This window comes from Oncorhynchus keta, chromosome 2 (assembly GCF_023373465.1).
Source record: "Oncorhynchus keta strain PuntledgeMale-10-30-2019 chromosome 2, Oket_V2, whole genome shotgun sequence".
Classification (NCBI taxonomy): domain Eukaryota; kingdom Metazoa; phylum Chordata; class Actinopteri; order Salmoniformes; family Salmonidae; genus Oncorhynchus; species Oncorhynchus keta.
The window spans coordinates 17,473,785-17,499,815 of record NC_068422.1 but is presented as its reverse complement, the minus strand read 5'-3'; the positions used below and the strand labels follow the sequence as shown (position 1 = coordinate 17,499,815).

General features: G+C 46.6%; 1 protein-coding gene and 1 long non-coding RNA gene across 40 annotated transcripts; one reads left to right on the top strand and one right to left on the bottom strand.

The window, feature by feature from the left end:
- Positions 1 to 495: 495 nt before the first annotated feature.
- Positions 496 to 23,024, bottom strand: LOC118374070 (sorting nexin-5-like). The gene is made up of 13 exons (XM_035760410.2): positions 22,860 to 23,024; positions 20,009 to 20,113; positions 19,582 to 19,692; positions 10,014 to 10,135; positions 9,717 to 9,840; positions 9,087 to 9,182; positions 8,126 to 8,231; positions 7,117 to 7,192; positions 6,612 to 6,651; positions 4,458 to 4,544; positions 4,138 to 4,297; positions 3,956 to 4,041; positions 496 to 3,583 (listed from the first exon to the last, which is right to left on the bottom strand). Exons 1-13 carry the CDS (start codon positions 22,893 to 22,895, stop codon positions 3,533 to 3,535), a joined length of 1,200 nt encoding a protein of 399 aa, XP_035616303.1. The 5' UTR covers positions 22,896 to 23,024; the 3' UTR covers positions 496 to 3,532.
- Positions 10,436 to 17,277, top strand: LOC127910113 (uncharacterized). Of its 39 annotated transcripts, none has more exons than XR_008074034.1 (11): positions 10,436 to 10,566; positions 10,623 to 10,705; positions 11,801 to 11,911; positions 11,967 to 12,104; positions 13,151 to 13,533; positions 13,589 to 13,643; positions 13,754 to 13,808; positions 14,307 to 14,720; positions 14,776 to 15,022; positions 15,294 to 15,764; positions 16,095 to 17,277. It is a non-coding gene; the product is annotated as an uncharacterized LOC127910113 (long non-coding RNA). The 39 variants fall into 39 exon arrangements; XR_008074023.1 differs by having other exon boundaries at positions 13,589 to 13,698; XR_008074016.1 differs by having other exon boundaries at positions 13,589 to 13,698; positions 13,754 to 13,863.
- Positions 23,025 to 26,031: the final 3,007 nt, after the last annotated feature.

Genomic DNA, 26,031 nt, shown 5'->3' with positions numbered 1-26,031 from the left:
AACAGTATAGTGGCAACGCTCTGAGAGAAAGTACGTCATTACGTAGTAGTGTTGAGGTGATAGGGTCTATTCATGCATTTAACATTGTGCATAAAAATACCTTAGAAAACTCCCTACACCAACTGACATGGCCTATTGTGAGATGAGAAAAGGCAAACCAGTGCGTAAAAAAAAATAAAAAATAAAAATTAACTTCTAGATATTAGTAGTTTAGGTTGTCTACTCTCCTATCCTCTTCAGCATGCAGACTGCACCACCTGCTGGTGTGAAGATGCCATGGTCCCAGTGACAGTTGAATTTCAGTTGACCTTCACTTCAGTAGTAATACGCTACCTTCAATTTTGCATACATTTTTTTTTTTTACATAGAGCTTATTATTGGTTCATTCTGATATATTCGAAGTCAGAAATTTCCGAATTCTGAGTTGTCTTGAACGAGTCCATAGTAGTGATTACATCACACGCAGTTGTAGTACCTTAAGATACTAACACTATGTATTTTGGGAAAGTAGGATTTATTTAATGTCATTATTGCATTTTGTTTTTTTAAATGTAGACGCTCCGTAAGAAAAAGAACTAGGTAAAGAAGTATTTCACACAGTTGTAATCCATTAGAAATACATTCAATTTGCAAAAAACATTTCATATTTCATTATAAAACACAGCTCTCTGGGGCTTGGAAATGATTGCTAAGTATCTACCACCTTCATAGTGCATTCTCTCATTCTTTTCTTAAGCAATTCAAAGAATTCAATCATTTTTGTTTCAATATGAACCCTTTCCATTTCACAGGTTAATGAGTGTTGGCATAGCCTGGTCCCTGATCTGTTAGTGCTCTTGCCAACACCATTGCTGTCATAGTAAAGCCAGACCAGCATGACAAATCCATATCCAATCGTATGCAAGAGGGCAGAAACAGACTGGTACCCAGGCTAGTTTAGCACTAGCAAAGGTTCTGTCAGTAACAAAAAGCAATAGGAGAAATATAGGCGACGCCAAACTTAATTGCTTAAAAACAAATACTGCATCAGCAGTAAGAAGCAAGGAGATTGGTGGATTGGTTAGGTTAGTGTTGCTCTGTAAGCAGGTGGAGTAGGCAACTGGTAAACAACAGGAAATCAATGAAGTGCACAGTCATGTAGTCTACTCTCTGCATCACAATTATCCTGGTAGTGTACACTCGTCCTCATCACACAATTAAAAACATTGGATTGGTATAAGCATGTCAGACTCTTTCAAATTCATGAAGGGCAGTGAACAAGTGCACACTTAGGGCAGAACATTCTAGAATTTAAACAAACAGCTTCAAGCAGATGCTGAAGGACATGAGTCAGTCAAACTCCTCTGAATAAGTGCTAGGACCAGAGTTACTCTCCAATAGCCAATATAAGTCTAGTGCTTGATGCTTGCTTAATGTTAACTATATAATGCATGAAGCTTCCCAGCTGACCAGGCTACATGTGCAATGTAATTATTGGGCTGACTTGACAGAGCGCAATCCTACAGTAACTTTCAAATGTATGTCAAGCAAAATCCATTCATTAAGTTTAACAAACCATACAACTACCTTAATTTTAGAGAAATAAATAAATTACTGGATTAACTGGGCAGATGCAAAGTTCAGTAACAGAATTATAGTAACATATTTTATTCTGTTACCAAACATATCTGCAGTTCTTCCTGTAAAATATGCTTCTGTAAACTTTTCAGTGGAAATATCAAACAAAAGTTAAGTTAAACATTGACATACATTTTAAAGTGAAACATCTGAGTATAATGCTGTTACCATGGAAATTCTCTAGAGCAACTGGCTGAAGGGTGAGTGGACTAGGACCTGCTGCTGGCCTCACCCACACAGCAGGAAGTGTGTCACGTGATTCATAAGTATACAGTAGTTAGCTACTACGGGTGGACTTCACTGACTCAAACTAGTCCACTGAACATTCACTCAATGAGTACAGAAACCAGTGATCCCTGGCACTCACTAGACATAGCAGATTGAAGAGAGGGTGGGGGGGTAAAAATAAATCACAAGCTTGGCAGTCAAATTTGATAAAGGGACAACTACCAGTCCTGACACTCACAAGGGCTGTGGTGAAAACAATCCATTGGTCCATATGTGTAAGTAAACTTGTCAAAAGCAATGTGAATCTTTAGTAACTGGAACTAAATTCTGGGAGTAATGTAGACGAATGTGAGAAGAGCCATGTAGCCATTCCTGAGGAACAGCCAAAGCATTTGTGTGGTTCCACACAGTATAGATACACTACCACACACACACACGTGTCTACTCAGCGTTCCTAACCAGAGAGCGAGAGAGAGCAAGATATATATATATATCTCTCTATCTATATCTATATCTAAGTCCCAATTCTCCCACTTCCTGTCATGGATTTAACAGTGGTGGAAACTTGCATCAGCCAATGCTTATATCAACCCAATGTATTTAAATCCAGGACGAGTGTGCAAGTGCACACTTTGGTAGAAAGGAGTGCCAAAGGGCCCTCAAGAGTGCGCTCGGAGCGTTCGTAAATTCACTCTGGAGTGCCAAAGGGCCCTCGAGAGTGTGCTTGGTGCGTTCGTAAATTCACTCTGGAGTGCCAAAGGGCCCTCGAGAGTGCGCTTGGTGCGTTCGTAAATTCAGAGCGTTGTCAGATTGCTAACTGGCTAAAGTAAATTAGCTTGCTAGTTACTTCCAGACATAAATGATAGAAAACCTCACTCTGCTAGGGCAAGTAAAGTGGTCAGAGGTGGTTAGGCTGTTTTCACGTTATAGAGCGTTGGTGACTAACTGTGCAGCAATTGAATTACGATTTTTTACCAATGTTTAGGGACACCGGCCATATTCAACAGGTGTTGAGCGTTCGTTCATCAGTTATTCTGCATTCTGGCACACAGACGAGAGCGCTCTGAAATCGGAGTAGATAGTCAGAGTGAATTTACAAAGGCGCCCAGATGAAGAGGAATATCAGAAGACAATGCAAGCGGCTACCTTCTCCCTGTTCCGCATTGCTGGCATCACAAAAGGTGAGTGTTCCATGGGACATGAGGCGGAGTAGAAAGAGGTGGGTTGACAGGTGGGCAGGGACTATGTAAACCTTGAGACAGACTAAAAAACAGAAGGCTGCAGGTTCCTGAAATGGAATCATTTGGGGGTGGAGGTACCCAGGATCGTGTTTAATAGGCACAGAATGCACCGAAATCGAGTGAAACGGTGAGGGACTATCTAATCCTGTGCAATAAGAAAGGCTCCTTTTCTTTCGCAAATGTATGTTTTTCTACCATGTACCCTAATGAACACGACCCAAGGTCCCCTGGGGGTAGAGTGTGGTGGGAAGGGGTATCCAGGTTCCCTTCTCAAAGGCTGGGTCAGTAGCCTGGTTCCAGATCCGTTTGTGCTTTTGCCTACGCCATTGGCACGGTTCTGCATGACAGTTCCATACGGAGTTGGCAAGACAGCAAAAAACAGACTGGCACCCAGGCTAGCCGGTCAGTGGGTGGTGGTCTGGGAGGATTGGTAGGAGACAGGAGGTTCAGTTGCTCTTGAGAAGCTCAATGCAGCCCTGCAGCAGAGCCATGTTGTTCTGTGGTTACAGAGAGAACAGGGATATCAGTATCATAGCCATTCAGACATTTCACAAGGATCAGGGCACAATGTACCACATAACATGAACCACATTTTGCTCATAGTTGCTACATATATAATATCCACTGAAAGCTCCTGAACAATCCAGTCCATCACTGAGAAAAGTACCAACTAAGTAGAGTTGTCTGCGGTTGGTCTAGTGGGGAACACCTGTAGCACATAACAGTTTAGTGATATTGTGAGATTGTATCCCACGGCTTCTAATTGTGTCATTCGATCTCTCCCCTCCCCCTATATTTCATTACTGCATATTCCTGAAAGAAAATCTCAAACACAGGAAGGAAAAAGAACTCTGTGCACCCTGACTGACCTTGGCGTGTTTGATCTCCAGTTCAGCCATCTCTATTAGGTTCTTACGGAAAGCCACCACTCTCCTGCCCTTAAAACTGGTCAGCTCTGGGAGGAGAAGACCATACTGTCAGTTTACTCAGTATACTGTATTACGGAAGAACATGTTAGCCCAAAACCACATGCACACCATCTTACACAAACCTCTTTTTCCAGACTCAGAGAGCTTGTCAAACTTCTGCAGACACTGTTGTTGGTGCTCCTCAGCCTGGGTGATGTCTTTACTCTTCAGCCGGGCCTTGTCCAGGGCCTTGTTACTGTTCTCATAGTCAGCCAGGGCCCGGGCCCGTCTGTACAACAGGTCCTGACACACATGTAGTGGTTAACACACAAACAGCATTTCTCAGAGAATGCATGGAATATGCATGCCTACCGTGTTTCCACGTGACTTTAAGAAAATAATTAATGATTCAATAAGAAGTTGCTGAGGTTTTTTTGAGAGAGAAAGACTAGACGTGGCTCACCTTGGCTGCCTGGATGTCCAGCATGTAGTAACGGAGCAGCTCCGTGAGCTTCAGCTCCTCGTCTGACGCCACTCTGCCCTCCACTTTCTACAGGCAGGACCAAATAGATACAACATCAATGCTACCGCCATGCTCAAAGAACATAAGATAAACATTTTAAAAATGTTAGCTAGGGGAGACAACATTTATATATACAGTGCCTTGCGAAAGTATTCAGCCCCCTTGAACTTTGCGACCTTTTGCCACATTTCAGGCTTCAAACAAAGATATAAAACTGTATTTTTTTGTGAAGAATCAACAACAAGTGGGACACAATCATGAAGTGGAACGACATTTATTGGATATTTCAAACTTTTTTAACAAATCAAAAACTGAAAAATTGGGCGTGCAAAATTATTCAGACCCTTTACTTTCAGTGCAGCAAACTCTCCAGAAGTTCAGTGAGGATCTCTGAATGATCCAATGTTTACCTAAATTACTAATGATGATAATGATAAATACAATCCACCTGTGTGTAATCAAGTCTCCGTATAAATGCACCTGCACTGTGATAGTCTCAGAGGTCCGTTAAAAGCGCAGAGAGCATCATGAAGAACAAGGAACACACCAGACAGGTCTGAGATACTGTTGTGAAGAAGTTTAAAGCCGGATTTGGATACAAAAAGATTTCCCAAGCTTTAAACATCCCAAGGAGAACTGTGCAAGCGATAATATTGAAATGGAAGGAGTATCAGACCACTGCAAATCTACCAAGACCTGGCCGTCCCTCTAAACTTTCAGCTCATACAAGGAGAAGACTGATCAGAGATGCAGCCAAGAGGCCCATGATCACTCTGGATGAACTGCAGAGATCCACAGCTGAGGTGGGAGACTCTGTCCATAGGACAACAATCAGTCGTATATTGCACAAATCTGGCCTTTATGGAAGAGTGGCAAGAAGAAAGCCATTTCTTAAAGATATCCATAAAACGTGTCGTTTAAAGTTTGCCACAAGCCACCTGGGAGACACACCAAACATGTGGAAGAAGGTGCTCTGGTCAGATGAAACCAAAAAAATTGAACTTTTTGGCAACAATGCAAAACGTTATGTTTGGCGTAAAAGCAACACAGCTCATCACTCTGAACACACCATCCCCACTGTCAAACATGGTGGTGGCAGCATCATGGTTTGGGCCTGCTTTTCTTCAGCAGGGACAGGGAAGATGGTTCAAATTGATGGGAAGATGGATGGAGCCAAATACACGACCATTCTGGAAGAAAACCTGATGGAGTCTGCAAAAGACCTGAGACTGGGACGGAGATTTGTCTTCCAACAAGACAATGATCCAAAACAAAGCAAAATCTACAATGGAATGGTTCAAAAATAAACATATCCAGGTGTTAGAATGGCCAAGTCAAAGTCCAGACCTGAATCCAATCGAGAATCTGTGGAAAGAACTGAAAACTGCTGTTCACAAATGCTCTCCATCCAACCTCACTGAGCTCGAGCTGTTTTGCAAGGAGGAATGGGAAAAAATGTCAGTCTCTCGATGTGCAAAACTGATAGACATACCCTAAGCGATTTACAGCTGTAATTGCAGCAAAAGGTGGCGCTACAAAGTATTAACTTAAAGGGGCTGAATAATTTTGCACGCCCAATTTGAGTTTTTGATTTGTTAAAAAAAGTTTGAAATATCCAATAAATGTCGTTCCACTTCATGATTGTGTCCCACTTGTTGATTCTTCACAAAAAAAAACAGTTTTATATCTTTATGTTTGAAGCCTGAAATGTGGCAAAAGGTCGCAAAGTTCAAGGGGGCCGAATACTTTCGCAAGGCACTGTATATACACACATTTCCAACTAGCACTTTGCTGATAGTAAGTACAATTTTCCTCTAAAGCAGATATGACAGAAATGTTGTCTACCCTAGCTATCTTAAAATGACCTGCATGTCGTGCTGGATATGAGTGTCTGCTAAATGACTAACTTGTAAAAACAAATGTAGACATTTGCACAGCTCACAAAAGCAAAATGCACACGTGTTTAAATGTATTGCTGACCGCACAATTTGAATTTGCATGGAGATGGACAATAGCGGATTATATAAAAACATACAATGAATAGAAAAACAGTCCAGGTTGAGAAGTGCAGAAGACCAGCACTGTGGTTCTTACCCTTAGTTTCTCAAACAGGTCTGCAAACTTCTCAAGGTGCCTGAAGGGAATAGACAAGACCATGACAACTTGAGCAAAGTCACAATTTGTTGTCGCTGATATTGGGTGAGATGTAAACCATTCATTTAGCAACCCATAAACTCTTGTAGCTAGACTACATAAACAAACATGGTACCCTAGATCGATCTTTATACTATGGGCACCGATAGCTAACAAGCAGCAATAGTTCAGTGCTTGGGTTCTCAATCACTGATTATTTGGACAAATCATTTTGCCCATATAATAATTGCCTGTAATCTGCAGAGAGGTTGGGGCTCCTTGTTCTGGTTCCGCTCCTCATTCTAGAATCTCTTAACACGTATGATCCCAGAACTTAATCAAGCTTCTGACCAATTACGCGGGACTTTAGTTCTGGGTTAACCGAGATTAAGCCACCCGTAGTTGGCTTGAAACAACGGCACCATTCGTATACCTCAAACTATAGTGTATTCATATTGTTACTCACTTTTTAAGTGCGGTGTTGTCATCGACAGAGAGACTGTTCAAAGTGGCAGAGATGTGGATGTAATCATCAGCAACATCTGAGACAAAATACAACATGTTAAAATCTAAATTCTTGGCCCACTTTAAATCTGAACTCAGCCCCTGAGTGACTTCAAGAGGTTAGGGGTCACCATAACGCAAAACCTGGTATCCTAGGTGGTCGACCTGAGGCCAAGAGTCAACGGCTGTGAATTCCAAGCAATCAATAAAACTCAGTATGGGTAACATACTGCAAGAAGTTGCACCACTTTGGTGACACCACACAATGATACCACACATCCTGCTGTTCATCTATAAACATTTGAATGTCTTGAAAACCGATCTGGCCTTAATGGCTACATGTACTCTTAAATCTCCACCCGGCCCAGCCAGAAGAGGCCTGGCCACCCCTCGGAGCCTGGTTCCTCTCTACCCGGCACAGCCAGAAGAGGCCTGGCCACCTCTCGGAGCCTGGTTCCTCTCTACCCGGCACAGCCAGAAGAGGCCTGGCCACCCCTCGGAGCCTGGTTCCTCTCTACCCGGTACAGCCAGAAGAGGCCTGGCCACCCCTCGGAGCCTGGTTCCTCTCTACCCGGCACAGCCAGAAGAGGCCTGGCCACCCCTCGGTTCCTCTATGTTCACGCCTTTTGAGTTTTTCCTAGACACTGTGCTTCTGCATCAGTATTGCTTGCTCTTTGGAGTTTTAGGTAAGGCAGTTTTTGACTTGGGCAGGAGCTCCTCAAATATTCTGTTCCTCTCATAGAATATTAGCACAAATGTATTGTGGAGCTTCTGCAACTAACTATAAAAACAGTACCAGCACCTATTTTAGTCCCAAGTCCAGCATTGCGGCTAGGTATCTCCAAAGCAATATGTTAAAAGGGCTTTATAAATTACATGTGATTGAGCCAGATATAAGGGGGAAAAAACAACTTATCAATAACTCAAAAAGCTCCAATTCAAGTTGGTTGTTGTTGATTTCATAGTCCTACTTTTGTGAGAGCGGGTCATCTTCTCTGCCCTGGCAGTGGAGTCTTTGATCTTGGACGAATAATCAAGCAGGAAGGTCTTCTCCTGCTCAAAGAAATCATCTACTTCCTGCAAGAAAAAAAATATTTTAAAAGACAACCTTCTGCCTAAGACACACAAAAAAAAAACCCACAAAGCCAGATCTTCATTCTGGATACGAAGGTCCCTGCTCAGCTTGTAAACAGTTACGATTTGTAGCTGCATTTGTTTCTCCATTGTTGACTTTCTGCATCTGGTTTGTAATGCATTGACTTTCTGCATCTGGTTTGTAATGCATTGACTTTCTGCATCTGGTTTGTAATGCATTGACTTTCTGCATCTGGTTTGTAATGCATTGACTTTCTGCATCTGGTTTGTAATGCATTGACTTTCTGCATCTGGTTTGTAATGCATTGACTTTCTGCATCTGGTTTGTAATGCATTGACTTTCTGCATCTGGTTTGTAATGCATTGACTTTCTGCATCTGGTTTGTAATGCATTGACTTTCTGCATCTGGTTTGTAATGCATTGACTTTCTGCATCTGGTTTGTAATGCATTGACTTTCTGCATCTGGTTTGTAATGCATTGACTTTCTGCATCTGGTTTGTAATGCATTGACTTTCTGCATCTGGTTTGTAATGCATTGACTTTCTGCATCTGGTTTGTAATGCATTGACTTTCTGCATCTGGTTTGTAATGCATTGATTTTCTGCATCTGGTTTGTAAATCAGCAATGCATTCACAAGATGACATTCCATGGAAATGGACAATAAAAGCATTGGGCTTGTTTGACAATGCAGGCAACTGCTGACTGATCCTGAAATCACCTTGCATAAATTATTGTTTGTAGGTCAGTCAGTCACAATTTACCCACAATGCCTCACAGATGTGATGCTCTCGAACTTGGCTAGTATTGTATGATGTGCGAGGAGGCCACACCTACCTTTATCCCAGAGATGATGACCTCGTCAGCACTCTTGACCATGTTCTTAAAGAAACTCCCAAACGTCTCCTTGGCATTCTTCCTTCGTACGCTCAGCTACGTGGACCAATCACAGGGAGGGAAATGATTTAGTTAGCCATTGAGACCACAAAACAAGTTCGCAATGTAAAATTGATTACGTAAGCTACAATAGCTGTGGCGCTGTCTTGTGGAAGTCTTTAGTTCCACATAGGAATGAAGAAAGTGAGTAAGAACTACAGTAAGTGTTAGGGTTTTTCCTAATAATTTTATAAAATGCCTGTATAACATTCCCAAAAGGACAAACAAAACCATCTCAGCAGACCCTAGCTGACTCGAAGCTCCACTGTCCGAGTGGTTTGGAAATAGAGCTGAACTCAGCAGCAGGATGTGTCCTAGGTCTGCTTGCTTATCTTCCTCTATCCCCCTTCCTCTAGTTCACTAGGCACAAAACGGAAGAAAATGACTGGATGTACTAACTGAACTGCATTGGGAAATGTTTTTCAACGGTGTGCTCGAGTGAACACGACTCAGCAGTTAACTAGGAAGTCAGTACTGCTGGAAAATACGCAGTCTGTCTTCTTCGTTTCCTTTTCCAAGTGTCAAACTCACATCCTGGTCATACTCCAGGAATATCTGGAAGTTTCTGTCCTTGCTCAGGATCGGGTGAGAAGATAGTCGCTGCAGGAATACCTCGTGGACTTGTACAGTCTTCTTAAATACAGCCAGGTACTCACTGGGAGAGAGAGCCAGAAGATGGCAAATTACCAACTGAGAGTGCACATACAGATACACAATCTTGAGATGACCAGAATCATTCCCACAGGAATCGTAATACAACATTTAAATACGCAAAACTGTGCCGATTACGCTTGGACACAGTGACAAGGGGTAAAGGTCAGAACTCACGCCTCTAACTCCTGCTTCATCTTGGTGTATTCCTCCTTGGTCATGGTGGCTTCTCCCTCTCCCAGTTTATGCATCTTCTCCCTTGGGCTCTCGAAGTCTGGCTTCGGGGGGGCTGGAGGGATCTGGACAGACAGGGAGGAAAAGAGCAGAGGAGGAGAAGCAGAGAAGAAGGTGTAGTTGAGGAGAGGGAGATGCGGAGGTAGGGGTGAGGAGAGCAGAGAAGGTGTAGTTGAGGAGAGGGAGATGCGGAGGTAGGGGTGAGGAGAGCAGAGAAGAAGGTGTAGTTGAGGAGAGGGAGATGCGGAGGTAGGGGTGAGGAGAGCAGAGAAGAAGGTGTAGTTGAGGAGAGGGAGATGCGGAGGTAGGGGTGAGGAGAGCAGAGAAGAAGGTGTAGTTGAGGAGAGGGAGATGCGGAGGTAGGGGTGAGGAGAGCAGAGAAGAAGGTGTAGTTGAGGAGAGGGAGATGCGGAGGTAGGGGTGAGGAGAGCAGAGAAGAAGGTGTAGTTGAGGAGAGGGAGAGGCAGAGGTAGGGGTGAGGAGAGCAGAGAAGAAGGTGTAGTTGAGGAGAGGGAGAGGCAGAGGGAGGGGTGAGGAGAAGCAGAGAAGAAGGTGTAGTTGAGGAGAGGGAGAGGCAGAGGTAGGGGTGAGGAGAGCAGAGAAGAAGGTGTAGTTGAGGAGAGGGAGAGGCAGAGGTAGGGGTGAGGAGAGCAGAGAAGAAGGTGTAGTTGAGGAGAGGGAGAGGCGGAGGTAGGGGTGAGGAGAGCAGAGAAGAAGAAGGTGTAGTTGAGGAGAGGGAGATGCGGAGGTAGGGGTGAGGAGAGCAGAGAAGAAGGTGTAGTTGAGGAGAGGGAGAGGCGGAGGTAGGGGTGAGGAGAGCAGAGAAGAAGGTGTAGTTGAGGAGAGGGAGATGCGGAGGTAGGGGTGAGGAGAGCAGAGAAGAAGGTGTAGTTGAGGAGAGGGAGATGCGGAGGTAGGGGTGAGGAGAGCAGAGAAGAAGGTGTAGTTGAGGAGAGGGAGATGCGGAGGTAGGGGTGAGGAGAGCAGAGAAGAAGGTGTAGTTGAGGAGAGGGAGATGCGGAGGTAGGGGTGAGGAGAGCAGAGAAGAAGGTGTAGTTGAGGAGAGGGAGATGCGGAGGTAGGGGTGAGGAGAGCAGAGAAGAAGGTGTAGTTGAGGAGAGGGAGATGCGGAGGTAGGGGTGAGGAGAGCAGAGAAGAAGGTGTAGTTGAGGAGAGGGAGATGCGGAGGTAGGGGTGAGGAGAGCAGAGAAGAAGGTGTAGTTGAGGAGAGGGAGATGCGGAGGTAGGGGTGAGGAGAGCAGAGAAGAAGGTGTAGTTGAGGAGAGGGAGAGGCAGGGGTGAGGACAGCAGAGAAGGTGTAGTTGAGGAGAGGGAGATGCGGAGGTAGGGGTGAGGAGAGCAGAGAAGAAGGTGTAGTTGAGGAGAGGGAGATGCGGAGGTAGGGGTGAGGAGAGCAGAGAAGAAGGTGTAGTTGAGGAGAGGGAGATGCGGAGGTAGGGGTGAGGAGAGCAGAGAAGAAGGTGTAGTTGAGGAGAGGGAGATGCGGAGGTAGGGGTGAGGAGAGCAGAGAAGAAGGTGTAGTTGAGGAGAGGGAGAGGCAGAGGTAGGGGTGAGGAGAGCAGAGAAGAAGGTGTAGTTGAGGAGAGGGAGAGGCAGAGGTAGGGGTGAGGAGAAGCAGAGAAGAAGGTGTAGTTGAGGAGAGGGAGAGGCAGAGGTAGGGGTGAGGAGAGCAGAGAAGAAGGTGTAGTTGAGGAGAGGGAGATGCGGAGGTAGGGGTGAGGAGAAGCAGAGAAGAAGGTGTAGTTGAGGAGAGGGAGAGGCAGAGGTAGGGGTGAGGAGAGCAGAGAAGAAGGTGTAGTTGAGGAGAGGGAGATGCGGAGGTAGGGGTGAGGAGAGCAGAGAAGAAGGTGTAGTTGAGGAGAGGGAGATGCGGAGGTAGGGGTGAGGAGAAGCAGAGAAGAAGGTGTAGTTGAGGAGAGGGAGAGGCAGAGGTAGGGGTGAGGAGAGCAGAGAAGAAGGTGTAGTTGAGGAGAGGGAGAGGCAGAGGTAGGGGTGAGGAGAGCAGAGAAGAAGGTGTAGTTGAGGAGAGGGAGATGCGGAGGTAGGGGTGAGGAGAGCAGAGAAGAAGGTGTAGTTGAGGAGAGGGAGATGCGGAGGTAGGGGTGAGGAGAGCAGAGAAGAAGGTGTAGTTGAGGAGAGGGAGATGCGGAGGTAGGGGTGAGGAGAGCAGAGAAGAAGGTGTAGTTGAGGAGAGGGAGAGGCGGAGGTAGGGGTGAGGAGAGCAGAGAAGAAGGTGTAGTTGAGGAGAGGGAGATGCGGAGGTAGGGGTGAGGAGAGCAGAGAAGAAGGTGTAGTTGAGGAGAGGGAGATGCGGAGGTAGGGGTGAGGAGAGCAGAGAAGAAGGTGTAGTTGAGGAGAGGGAGATGCGGAGGTAGGGGTGAGGAGAGCAGAGAAGAAGGTGTAGTTGAGGAGAGGGAGATGCGGAGGTAGGGGTGAGGAGAGCAGAGAAGAAGGTGTAGTTGAGGAGAGGGAGATGCGGAGGTAGGGGTGAGGAGAGCAGAGAAGAAGGTGTAGTTGAGGAGAGGGAGATGCGGAGGTAGGGGTGAGGAGAGCAGAGAAGAAGGTGTAGTTGAGGAGAGGGAGATGCGGAGGTAGGGGGTGAGGAGAGCAGAGAAGAAGGTGTAGTTGAGGAGAGGGAGATGCGGAGGTAGGGGTGAGGAGAGCAGAGAAGAAGGTGTAGTTGAGGAGAGGGAGATGCGGAGGTAGGGGTGAGGAGAGCAGAGAAGAAGGTGTAGTTGAGGAGAGGGAGATGCGGAGGTAGGGGTGAGGAGAGCAGAGAAGAAGGTGTAGTTGAGGAGAGGGAGATGCGGAGGTAGGGGTGAGGAGAGCAGAGAAGAAGGTGTAGTTGAGGAGAGGGAGATGCGGAGGTAGGGGTGAGGAGAGCAGAGAAGAAGGTGTAGTTGAGGAGAGGGAGATGCGGAGGTAGGGGTGAGGAGAGCAGAGAAGAAGGTGTAGTTGAGGAGAGGGAGATGCGGAGGTAGGGGTGAGGAGAGCAGAGAAGAAGGTGTAGTTGAGGAGAGGGAGATGCGGAGGTAGGGGTGAGGAGAGCAGAGAAGAAGGTGTAGTTGAGGAGAGGGAGAGGCAGAGGTAGGGGTGAGGAGAGCAGAGAAGAAGGTGTAGTTGAGGAGAGGGAGAGGCAGAGGCAGGGGTGAGGACAGCAGAGAAGGTGTAGTTGAGGAGAGGGAGATGCGGAGGTAGGGGTGAGGAGAGCAGAGAAGAAGGTGTAGTTGAGGAGAGGGAGATGCGGAGGTAGGGGTGAGGAGAAGCAGAGAAGAAGGTGTAGTTGAGGAGAGGGAGAGGCAGAGGTAGGGGTGAGGAGAGCAGAGAAGAAGGTGTAGTTGAGGAGAGGGAGAGGCAGAGGTAGGGGTGAGGACAGCAGAGAAGAAGGTGTAGTTGAGGAGAGGGAGAGGCGGAGGTAGGGGTGAGGAGAGCAGAGAAGAAGGTGTAGTTGAGGAGAGGGAGATGCGGAGGTAGGGGTGAGGAGAGCAGAGAAGAAGGTGTAGTTGAGGAGAGGGAGAGGCGGAGGTAGGGGTGAGGAGAGCAGAGAAGAAGGTGTAGTTGAGGAGAGGGAGATGCGGAGGTAGGGGTGAGGAGAGCAGAGAAGAAGGTGTAGTTGAGGAGAGGGAGATGCGGAGGTAGGGGTGAGGAGAGCAGAGAAGAAGGTGTAGTTGAGGAGAGGGAGAGGCGGAGGTAGGGGTGAGGAGAGCAGAGAAGAAGGTGTAGTTGAGGAGAGGGAGATGCGGAGGTAGGGGTGAGGAGAGCAGAGAAGAAGGTGTAGTTGAGGAGAGGGAGATGCGGAGGTAGGGGTGAGGAGAGCAGAGAAGAAGGTGTAGTTGAGGAGAGAGGAGATGCGGAGGTAGGGGTGAGGAGAGCAGAGAAGAAGGTGTAGTTGAGGAGAGGGAGATGCGGAGGTAGGGGTGAGGAGAGCAGAGAAGAAGGTGTAGTTGAGGAGAGGGAGATGCGGAGGTAGGGGTGAGGAGAGCAGAGAAGAAGGTGTAGTTGAGGAGAGGGAGATGCGGAGGTAGGGGTGAGGAGAGAGCAGAGAAGAAGGTGTAGTTGAGGAGAGGGAGATGCGGAGGTAGGGGTGAGGAGAGCAGAGAAGAAGGTGTAGTTGAGGAGAGGGAGATGCGGAGGTAGGGGTGAGGAGAGCAGAGAAGAAGGTGTAGTTGAGGAGAGGGAGAGGCAGAGGTAGGGGTGAGGACAGCAGAGAAGAAGGTGTAGTTGAGGAGAGGGAGAGGCGGAGGTAGGGGTGAGGAGAGCAGAGAAGAAGGTGTAGTTGAGGAGAGGGAGATGCGGAGGTAGGGGTGAGGAGAGCAGAGAAGAAGGTGTAGTTGAGGAGAGGGAGATGCAGAGGTAGGGGTGAGGAGAGCAGAGAAGAAGGTGTAGTTGAGGAGAGGGAGATGCGGAGGTAGGGGTGAGGAGAAGCAGAGAAGAAGGTGTAGTTGAGGAGAGGGAGATGCGGAGGTAGGGGTGAGGACAGCAGAGAAGAAGGTGTAGTTGAGGAGAGGGAGATGCGGAGGTAGGGGTGAGGAGAGCAGAGAAGAAGGTGTAGTTGAGGAGAGGGAGATGCGGAGGTAGGGGTGAGGAGAGCAGAGAAGAAGGTGTAGTTGAGGAGAGGGAGATGCGGAGGTAGGGGTGAGGAGAGCAGAGAAGAAGGTGTAGTTGAGGAGAGGGAGATGCGGAGGTAGGGGTGAGGACAGCAGAGAAGAAGGTGTAGTTGAGGAGAGGGAGATGCGGAGGTAGGGGTGAGGAGAGCAGAGAAGAAGGTGTAGTTGAGGAGAGGGAGATGCGGAGGTAGGGGTGAGGAGAGCAGAGAAGAAGGTGTAGTTGAGGAGAGGGAGATGCGGAGGTAGGGGTGAGGAGAGCAGAGAAGAAGGTGTAGTTGAGGAGAGGGAGATGCGGAGGTAGGGGTGAGGAGAGCAGAGAAGAAGGTGCAGTTGAGGAGAGGGAGATGCGGCGGTAGGGGTGAGGAGAGCAGAGAAGAAGGTGTAGTTGAGGAGAGGGAGATGCGGCGGTAGGGGTGAGGAGAGCAGAGAAGAAGGTGTAGTTGAGGAGAGGGAGATGCGGAGGTAGGGGTGAGGAGAAGCAGAAGGTGTAGTTGAGGAGAGGGAGATGCGGAGGTAGGGGTGAGGAGAGCAGAGAAGAAGGTGTAGTTGAGGAGAGGGAGATGCGGAGGTAGGGGTGAGGAGAGCAGAGAAGAAGGTGTAGTTGAGGAGAGGGAGATGCGGAGGTAGGGGTGAGGAGAGCAGAGAAGAAGGTGTAGTTGAGGAGAGGGAGATGCGGAGGTAGGGGTGAGGAGAAGCAGAGAAGAAGGTGCAGTTGAGGAGAGGGAGATGCGGAGGTAGGGGTGAGGAGAGCAGAGAAGAAGGTGTAGTTGAGGAGAGGGAGATGCGGAGGTAGGGGTGAGGAGAGCAGAGAAGAAGGTGTAGTTGAGGAGAGGGAGATGCGGAGGTAGGGGTGAGGAGAAGCAGAGAAGAAGGTGTAGTTGAGGAGAGGGAGATGCGGAGGTAGGGGTGAGGAGAGCAGAGAAGAAGGTGTAGTTGAGGAGAGGGAGATGCGGAGGTAGGGGTGAGGAGAGCAGAGAAGAAGGTGTAGTTGAGGAGAGGGAGATGCGGAGGTAGGGGTGAGGAGAAGCAGAGAAGAAGGTGTAGTTGAGGAGAGGGAGATGCGGAGGTAGGGGTGAGGAGAGCAGAGAAGAAGGTGTAGTTGAGGAGAGGGAGATGCGGAGGTAGGGGTGAGGAGAGCAGAGAAGAAGGTGTAGTTGAGGAGAGGGAGAGGCGGAGGTAGGGGTGAGGACAGCAGAGAAGAAGGTGTAGTTGAGGAGAGGGAGATGCGGAGGTAGGGGTGAGGAGAGCAGAGAAGAAGGTGTAGTTGAGGAGAGGGAGATGCGGAGGTAGGGGTGAGGAGAGCAGAGAAGAAGGTGTAGTTGAGGAGAGGGAGATGCGGAGGTAGGGGTGAGGAGAGCAGAGAAGAAGGTGTAGTTGAGGAGAGGGAGATGCGGAGGTAGGGGTGAGGACAGCAGAGAAGAAGGTGTAGTTGAGGAGAGGGAGATGCGGAGGTAGGGGTGAGGAGAGCAGAGAAGAAGGTGTAGTTGAGGAGAGGGAGATGCGGAGGTAGGGGTGAGGAGAGCAGAGAAGAAGGTGTAGTTGAGGAGAGGGAGATGCGGAGGTAGGGGTGAGGACAGCAGAGAAGAAGGTGTAGTTGAGGAGAGGGAGATGCGGAGGTAGGGGTGAGGAGAGCAGAGAAGAAGGTGTAGTTGAGGAGAGGGAGATGCGGAGGTAGGGGTGAGGAGAGCAGATGGAGCTTCTAGTAAGATTTCCTACACAGGCATGTCCCTGCAATAAAACTCAGCTGATAGACAATGGTATTTAAAATAAAATATTTGAGCAGATAACGGAGTCCCTTCCACCTTCATCAAATAACACTCAAATGTCCTGACAGTGAACTTGTGAAATTACATTCAGTGACAGCATTGGCTGCGAGTGTGAACTATACTGTAATTAAGTGGTGTGTCAAATCAAATTCTATTTTTCACATACACATGGTTAGCAGATGTTAATGAGAGTGTAGAGAAATTCTTGTGCTTCCAGTTCCGACAATGCAGTAATAACCAACGAGTAATCTGACCTAACAATTCCACAACTACTAGCCTATACACAAGTGTAAAGGGATAAAGAATATGTACATAAAAATATATGAATGAGTGACGGTGCAGAATGGCATAGGCAAGATGCAGTAGATGGTATCGAGTACAGTATATACATATGAGATGAGTAACGTAGGGTATGTAAACATTATATTAAGTGGCATTGTTTAAAGTGGCCAGTGATACATTCTTAACATGTATGGCAGCAGCCAGTCAATGTTAGTGATGGCTGTTTAACAGTCTGATGGCCGTGAGATAGAAGCTGTTTTTCCAGTCTCTCGGTCCCAGCTTTGATGCACCTGTACTGACCTCGCCTTCTGGATGATAGCGGGGTGAACAGGCAGTGGCTCGGGTGGTTGTTGTCCTTGATGATCTTTATGGCCTTCCTGTAACGTCGGGTGGTGTAGGTGTCCTGGTAGATTGCCCCCGGTGATGCGTTGTGCAGACCTCACTACCCTCTGGAGAGCCTTACGGTTGTGGACGGAGCAGTTGCCGTACCAGGCGGTGATACAGCCCGACAGAATGCTCTCAATTGTGCATCTGTAGCAGTTTGTGAGTGCTTTCGGTGACACGCTGAATTTCTTCAGCCTCCTGAGGTTGAAGAGGCGCTGCTGTGCCTTCTTCACAACGCTGTCTGTGTGGATGGACCAATTCAGTTTGTGTACGCCAAGGAACTTAACTTTCCACCTTCTCCACTACTGTCCTGTCGATGTGGATAGGGGGGGTGCGCCCTCTGCTGTTTCCTGAAGTCCACAATCATCTCCTTTATTGTGTTGAGTGCAAGGTTATTTTCGTGACACCACATCACATCCTCCCTGTAGGCAGTCTCGTCGTTTTTGGTAATCAAGACTACCACTGTAGTGTCGTCCGCAAACTTTTATTTATTTATTTATTTATTTTTTTAACCTTTATTTAACCAGGCAAGTCAGTTAAGAACATATTCTTATTTTCAATGAAGGCCTGGGAACAGTGGGTTAACTGCCTGTTCAGGGGCAGAACGACAGATTTGTACCTTGTCAGCTCGGGGGTTTGAACTCGCAACCTTCCGGTTACTAGTCCAATGCTCTAACCACTAGGCTACGCTGCCGACGATTGAGTTGGAGGCGTGCATGGCCACGCAGTCGTGGGTGAACAGGGAGTACAGGAGAGGGCTCAGAATGCACCGTTGTGGGGCCCCAGTGTTGAGGATCAGCGGGGTGGAGATGTTGTTACCTACCCTCACCACCTGGGGGCAGCCCGTCAGGAAGTCCAGTACCCAGTTGCACAGGTCGGGGTTGAGACCCAGTGTCTCGAGCTTGATGACGAGTTGAGGGTACTATGGTGTTAAATGCTGAGCTGTAGTCAATGAACAGCATTCTCACATAGGTATTCCTCTTGTCCAGATGGGTTAGGGCAGTGTGCAGTGTGGTTGAGATTGCATCGTCTGTGGACCTATTTGGGCGGTAAGCAAATTGGAGTGGGTCTAGGGTGTCAGGTAGGGTGGAGGTGATATGGTCCTTGACTAGTCTCTCAAAGCACTTCATGATGACCGAAGTGAGTGCTACGGGGCGGTAGTCGTTTAGCTCAGTTACCTTAGCTTTCTTGGGAACAGGAACAGTGGTGGCCCTCTTAAAGCATGTGGGAACAGCAGCCTGGGATAAGGATTGATTGAATATGTCCGTAAACACACCAGCCAGCTGCTCTGCGCATGCTCTGAGGACGCCGTCTGGGCCTGCAGCCTTGGAGGGTTAACACGTTTAAATGTTTTACTCACCTCGGCTGCAGTGAAGGAGAGTCCGCAGGTTTTGGTAGCGGGCCATGTCAGTGGCACTATATTGTCCTCAAAGCGAGCAAAGAAGTTGTTTAGTCTGTCTGGGAGCAAGACATCCTGGTCCGCGACGGGGCTGGTTTTCTTTTTGTAATCCGTGATTGACTGTAGACCCTGCCACATACCTCTCGTGTCTGAGCCGTTGAATTGCGACTCTACACGGACTCTTAGCTTGTCTGATTGCCTTGGAGGGAATAGCTATACTGTTTGTATTCGGTCATGTTTCCGGTCACCTTGCCCTGGTTAAAAGCAGTGGTTCGCACTTTCAGTTTCACGCGAATGCTGCCATCAATCCCCGGTTTGGGAATATTTTAATTGTTACTGTGGGTATAACGTCGCCGATGCACTTTCTAATAAACTTGCTCACCGAATCAGCATATTAGTCAATGTTGTTGTACGCAATGCGGAACATATCCCAAACCACGTGATCGAAGCAGTCTTGAAGCGTGAAATTAGATTGTTCAACGCTGGTCCGACCAGACCTGAGCGCGGGAGCTTCTTGTTTTAGTCTCTGTCTGTAGGCTGAAAGCAACAAAATGGAGTCGTGGTCAGCTTTTCCCGAAAGGAGGGCGGGGGAGGGCCTTATATGCGTCGCGGAAGTCAGAATATCAGTGATCCAGGGTTTAACCTGTGTGTGTGTGTATGTTCCGTAGACTACTCCATAGAGCTGGGACGATAAACTGAAAATGATCAATACAGACCACTTATCACAGGCATTTTGCTGATATCGTTCATTACGATAAGTAGCCGATACTAGAGAAGTTTAAAATTAAATATGTTTGCTAATCTCGGTCACTTAATGGGACAACTGATGGAAACAACCATCAATCTAGTATTAGTAGTTAAGGATAAAGATAAACATCTGTGATGTACATTAAAATGTTATAAACTACTCATTATCGCATCAATCCAGGCAATTTATTGCAATATGGTCTTTTATTCCATATCACCCAGCTCTACTACTCAAATCACTCAATGAGCTCAGCGTAGTCGCAAACCAGTGTGTGTGTATGTGGTGGACTTAATAGGTCACTCACAATGAGCCCAGCGTAGTCCTCAGTCTCAACCAGCGCGTCATGGAGCCAGATAAAGTCCTCATGTTGCCTAGGAACAGAGAAGTCTGGCTTCTGGAAGGAGCTCAGGGTGGTCTGACAAGACAATTCAAGCTCCATTTAAAGTGCATTAACACAAGGTTGTAATATACTTTAGAAGTAAGACAGAGAGAGACAGTTACTGTTATTTATTTTTCACTGACACTGATCCAGAGTGACTTGCAGTGCAGCATTCAACTAGGTAGGTAAGACAACCACATCCGACATAGAAACATAGAAACAACAACAGCTTTAGTTCTAGCCTGCTGGACACGAAGAGCATTATATATTATTTGAATAACTGACAGGAAAGTGAGGGAACTAGCAGTGACCCTTAGCTTAAGAACTGAAACTGTGGAGTTGCTGTTTTTACCTTGGTGTGGACAGTGAACTTGACTTTGTCACGTTCACAGAGTGCATCAGGAATGTCGATGAGGAGAGAAGCGTCGTTGTTAAGGTCCACAGACACAGAGCGTGCCTAAGACAAGGGGGAACAGGGTAAAGGACAAGGTTATTTCAGCTTTTATTCCTTTCAGCACATTCCCAGTGGGTCAGAAGTTTACATACACTCAATTAATATTTGATAGCTTTGCCTTTAAATTGTTTAACTTGGGTCAAACGTTTCAGGTCGCCTTCCACATGCTCCCACAATAAGTTGGGTGAATTTTGGACCATTCCTCCTGACAGAGCTGGTGTAACTGAGCCAGGTTTGTAGGCCTCCTTGCTCGCACATGCTTTCAGTTCTGCCCACATATTTGATATAGGATTGAGGTCAGGGCTTTGTGATGGCCACTCCAACACCATGACTTTGTGAGAAAATGGCTTAAGGACAACTGTGGAAGTATGCTTGGGGTCATAGTCCATTTGGAAGACCCATTTGCATCCAAGCTTTAACTTCCTGACTGATGTCTTGAGATGTTGCTTCAATACATCCACCCTCATGATGCCATCTGTTTTGTGAAGTGGACCAGTCCCTCCTGCAGCAAAGCACCCGCACAACATGATGCTGCCACCCCCATGCTTCACAGTTGGGATGGTGTTCTTCAGCTTGCAAGCCTCCCCCTTTTTCCTACAAACATAACGATGATCATTATGGGCAAACAGTTCTATTTTTGTTTCATCAGACACTAGGACATTTCTCCAAAAAGTACAATCTTTGTCCCCATGTGCAGTTGCAAACCGTTGTCTGGCTTTTTTTAAATGGCGGTTTTGGAGCCGTGGCTTCTTCCTTGCTGAGCGGCCTTTCAGGCTATGTCAATATAGCACTCGTTTTACTGTGGATATAGATACTTTGTACATGTTTCCTCCAGCATCTTCACAAGGTCCTTTGCTGTTGTTCTGGGATTGATTTGCACTTTCCGCACCAAAGTACGTTCATCTCTAGGAGACAGAACGTGTCTCCTTCTTGAGTGGTATGACGGCTGCGTGGTCCTATGGTGTTTATACTTGCGCGTACCATTGTTTGTACAGATGAACATGGTACCTTCAGGCATTTGGAAATTGCTCCCAAGGATGAACCAGACTTCTGGGGGGTCTACAATTTCTGAGGTCTTAGCTGATTTCTTTTGATTTTCCCATGATGTCAAGCAAAGAGGCACCGAGTTTGAAGGCAGGCATTGAAATACATCCACAGGTATACCTTCAATTGACTCAAATAATGTAATTAGCCTATCAGAAGCTTCTAACGCCATGACATCATTTTCTGGAATTTTCCAAACTGTTTAAAGGCAAATTTAACTTACTGTATGTAAAATTCTGACCCACTGGAATTGTGATAGTGAATTTGTCTGAAATAATCTGTCTAAATAATTGTTGGAAAAATTACTTGTGTCATGCACAAAGTAGATGTCTTAACAGACTTGCCAAAACTATATTTTATCAAGATATTTGTGGAGTGGCTGAAAAACGAGTTTCAACCTAAGTGACTCCAACCTAAGTGCATGTAAACTTCCGACTTCAACTAACATACATACATACATACATACATACATACATACATACATACATACATACATACTTGGGGTTGAATTACACACACCGTACTTGAAGCAATAACTCCAGCTGATTTCCCAAAAGGGTCAGTCAGTGTTCGCAAGAGTCTGCTAGCTAGCGCACATTTTTCCTAGCATGGTCCTGAATTTGTTTGTGCCATCCGACCACTCCCTATGGTCATTATTTTCAAGGCTACGTTTCTCCCATCTTAACAGCTGTTTCTGTTTGAGTAGGAGAAGCATTGGTCGTATGGGTAGCCCTAGTGGAAACTGACCCACTATCCTGCCGTTGCAAGCACCTTTCTCTAACAATTTAGCAAGTACTTCCTGTGTGAATGACCCACTGAGCCTCAGTGTTTCACCATACTACTACCCGAACTCTGCTTGACAGAGTCAACCGAAATAAAGCAGATTAAGTCTCCTCTGGAAAGTCTCAGAGGAAAATATAAAAAAATTGCAGAAAATAAAATAACCACAGGCCTGTCCAATTCCACACCAGTCCATATGTAAGCCATCTGAGTTATTCTGTAATTGGCCAGGACAAAACTAGCCTCTTACTGCCACGTTGCAAGTCCCCAAAGGCAATGGTTAGATCAGTGATCCATATTCTAAAATCAATAGCCCTCTAGCCAGATATAATTCAAAATAGTAATGGGGTAAACAGGAAAAGCAGAAATTAAACCAGCGAGAATGGCCTGACGTTATTGGGGAAGTGTAGTGCCATACAAGCCCAACTCTCATGTCAGAGGCAGTGGAACACTTGTAAAGGCTACAACATCAAGTACTTATGGCAAACTAAAGTAGCCTGGGGTGGTGACAATACAATAATGGATAAGACATCTTGTGACAACATTCATCTGTGAAGTAGTTAGCTAGCTAGGCCAATGCCAAAGATGGTGGTAGAATGCTTTCTATACAGGCTCCAATACTCGTTGACGTTATAAGTTAGACTGTTGCTTTCAACAGACTGCAGCTGTTGATTCCTCTAGATAGCTATTTAGCTAGCCGGGCAACCTTATTTTCAGGTTATTAGCTAGCCAGCGAAATGTATCATAGATAGCTGACTGTGTGAATAGCGTTACCTAAATACTGCAGTTGTGTTTTAAGCAAGTGAGCTTCTCATGAACTTCCTCGCTAGCTAAAATATAGGCTACAGTTAGCTGGATATTTAACATTAAGCGAAGCGCTAGGTAGTTGGCTAACAAAGACGATAATACATCGCTCATAACGTACCTTTTCTTTTTCGCTATCATCAAGAGTAGATGTCATGATTATAAAAGTACAACAACGCTGCAGATCGTCGTGCTGTGCTACAAGTCTAGCTATATTCGCTATCTACACAACCCCCGTTTCGCTCTTCCTGTCTCCTGACAGATAAATCCCGCCCAATAACTCGCCCTGATGTTTTTGATTGGACAAGGTTTCTGAACGTCAATCAAAATAGTTCGTTGCTTTTTTTTGTCCAACCCAAGTCGCATTTCGAACATACGTTACCGATACAACAATTAAACATACTCAATTATTACATATTGTAATAATGTACTGTATATGGCCACAGCGTATGTGGACTTTTCGAAGTTCACTTTGGTTCCATGTCAGGAAAACACGGAACAGTTTCAAAGACCCACCTTCAAGGGATTACTAGACTAGTTTTGTCTATCATGTCCCATCAATAATTTACTTGAGAGAAAAAAACTACATGCCTTCCCTCCTCGGTCAAAATGTTGTGTAACAAAATAAAAATCGCGCGATTTTTGGGAGGTAACGACTATCCACTACATGTATTTATTGTTTTCCATATATTCAGTAATCATTTCATGTAACCAAAGCATAGCCTAAGGTACTCCCTGTTCACCCATGACTGCATGGCCAAGCACGACTCCACCATCATTAAGTTTCCCGATTACACAACAGTGGTAGGCCTGATCACTAACAACAACTAGACAGCCTATAGGGAGGAGATCAGAGACCTGGCAGTGTGGTGCCAGGATAACAACCTCTCCCTCAACCTGATCAAGACAAAGGAGATGATTGTGGACTACAGAAAAAAGAGGACCAAGCATACCCCCATTTTCATCGATGGGGCTGTAGTGGAGCAGGTTGGGAGCTTCAAGTTCCTTGGTGTCCACATCATCAACAAACTATCATGGTCCAAACACACCAAGACAGTCGTGAAGAGGGCACGACAATGTATATTCCCCCACAGGAGGCTGAAAAGATTTGGCATGGGTCATCAGATCCTCAAAAAGTTATACAGCTGCAACATCGAAAGCATCCTGACTGGTTGCATCACTGCCTGGTATGGCAACTGCTCGGCTTCCAACCGCAAGGCACTACAGAGGGTAGTGCGTACGGCCCAGTACATCACTGGGGCCAAGCTTCCTGCCATCCAGGACCTCTATATCAGGCGGTGTCAGAGCATGGCCCAAAAAAATGGCAATGATTCCAGCCACCCCAGTCATAGACTGTTCTCTCTGCTACTAAGTCTAGGTCAAAAAGGGATCTTAACTGCTTCTAACCCCTTTAAGACTCTTGAACAGTTAATCTACCCGGACGATTTGCGTTGTCCCCACTTCACCCCCCATTTTACACTGCTGCTACATTCTGTTTATTATCTATGCATAGTTACTTTACCTCTACCTACATGTATATATTACCTCGTCTAACCGCTGCCCCCGCACATTGACTCCCTGTATATAGCCCCTGTATATAGCCTCGCTACAGTTATTTTATTGTTGCTCCTTAATTATTTGTTATATTTCTATTTATTTATTTTTCTAAAACTGCATTGTTGGTTAAGGGCTTGTAAGTTGTCACACCCTGGCCTTAGTTATCTTTGTTTTCTTTATTATTTTGGTTAGGCCAGGGTGTGGTATGGGTGATTTATGTGTTTTGACTTGTCTAGGGTTTTTTGTAGATTTATGGGGTTGTGTTCAGTTTAGGTGTCTAGGTAAGTCTATGGTTGCCTAGACTGATTGAGAACCAGAGGCAGGTGTTAATATTTGTGTCTGATTGGGAACCATATATAGGCAGCCATATTCTTTGGGTATTTTGTGGGTGATTGTTTCCTGTGTCAGTGTTTGTGCCACATGGGACTGGTTTCACAGTTCTTGTTTTCACGGTTTTGTAGTTGTGCTCATGTTTGAGGTTTCCTATTAAAACCATGGACACTTACCACGCTGCGTATTGGTCCAATCCCTGTTTCACCTCTTCAGATGAAGAGGAAGAAAACTATGACATAAGTAAGCATTTCACTGTAAGATCTACATCTGTTGTATTCAGTGCATATGACAAATAACATTTTATTGTTGTGTTGAGTCACTCTAAATACAAAGCTGCAAAAGAAAGAACGGATATCAAGTGTATTTATAAAGCCCTTAGATCAGCTGATATCTAAAAGTGCTGTAGAGAAACTCAGGCTAAAACCCCAAACAGCAAGCAATGCAGGTGTAGATGCAGTGGCTAGGAAAAACTCCCTAAAAAGGCCAAAACCTACAAAGAAACCTAGAGAGGAACCAGGCAATAAGGGTTGGCCAGTCCTCTTCTGGCTATGCCGGGTGGAGATTATAGCAGAACATGGCCAAGATGTTCAAATGTCCATAAATGACCAGCATGGTCAAATAATAATAATCACAGTAGTTGTCGAGGGTGCAACAGGTCAGCACCTCTACCGCTCCTGCTGTCTCTAGAGAGTTGAAAACAGCAGGTCTGAGACAGGTAGTACGTCCGGTGAACAGGTCAGGGTTCCATAGCCGCAGGCAGAACAGTTGAAACTGGAGCAGCAGCACGGCCAGGTGGACTGGGGACAGCAAGGAGTCATCATGCCAGGTAGTCCTGAGGCATGGTCCTAGGGCTCAGGTCCTCAGAGAGAGAAAAAAAGAAAGAGAATTATAGAGAACATACTTAAATTCACACAGGACACTGGATAAGACAGGAGAAATACTCCAGATAACAGACTGACCCTAGTACCCGACACAAACTACTGCAGCATAAATACTGGAGGCTGAGACAGGAGGGGTCAGGAGACACTGTGGCCACATCCGATGTTACCCCCCACACAGGGCCAAACAGGCAGGATATAACCCCACCCACTTTGCCAAAGCACAGCCCCAAACCATTAGAGGGATATCTTCAACCACCAACATACCATCCTGAGACAAGGCCGAGTATAGCCCACAAAGATCTCCGCCAAGGCACAACCCAAGGGGGGCGCCAACCCAGACAGGAAGACCACATCAGTGACTCAATCCACTCAAGTGACGCACCCCTCCTAGGGATGGCATGGAAGAGCACCAGAAAGCCAGTGACTCAGCTCCTGTAATTGGGTTAGAGGCAGAGAATCCCAGTGAAGAGAGGGGAACCGGCCAGGCAGAGACAGCAAGGGCGGTTCGTTGCTCCAGTGCCT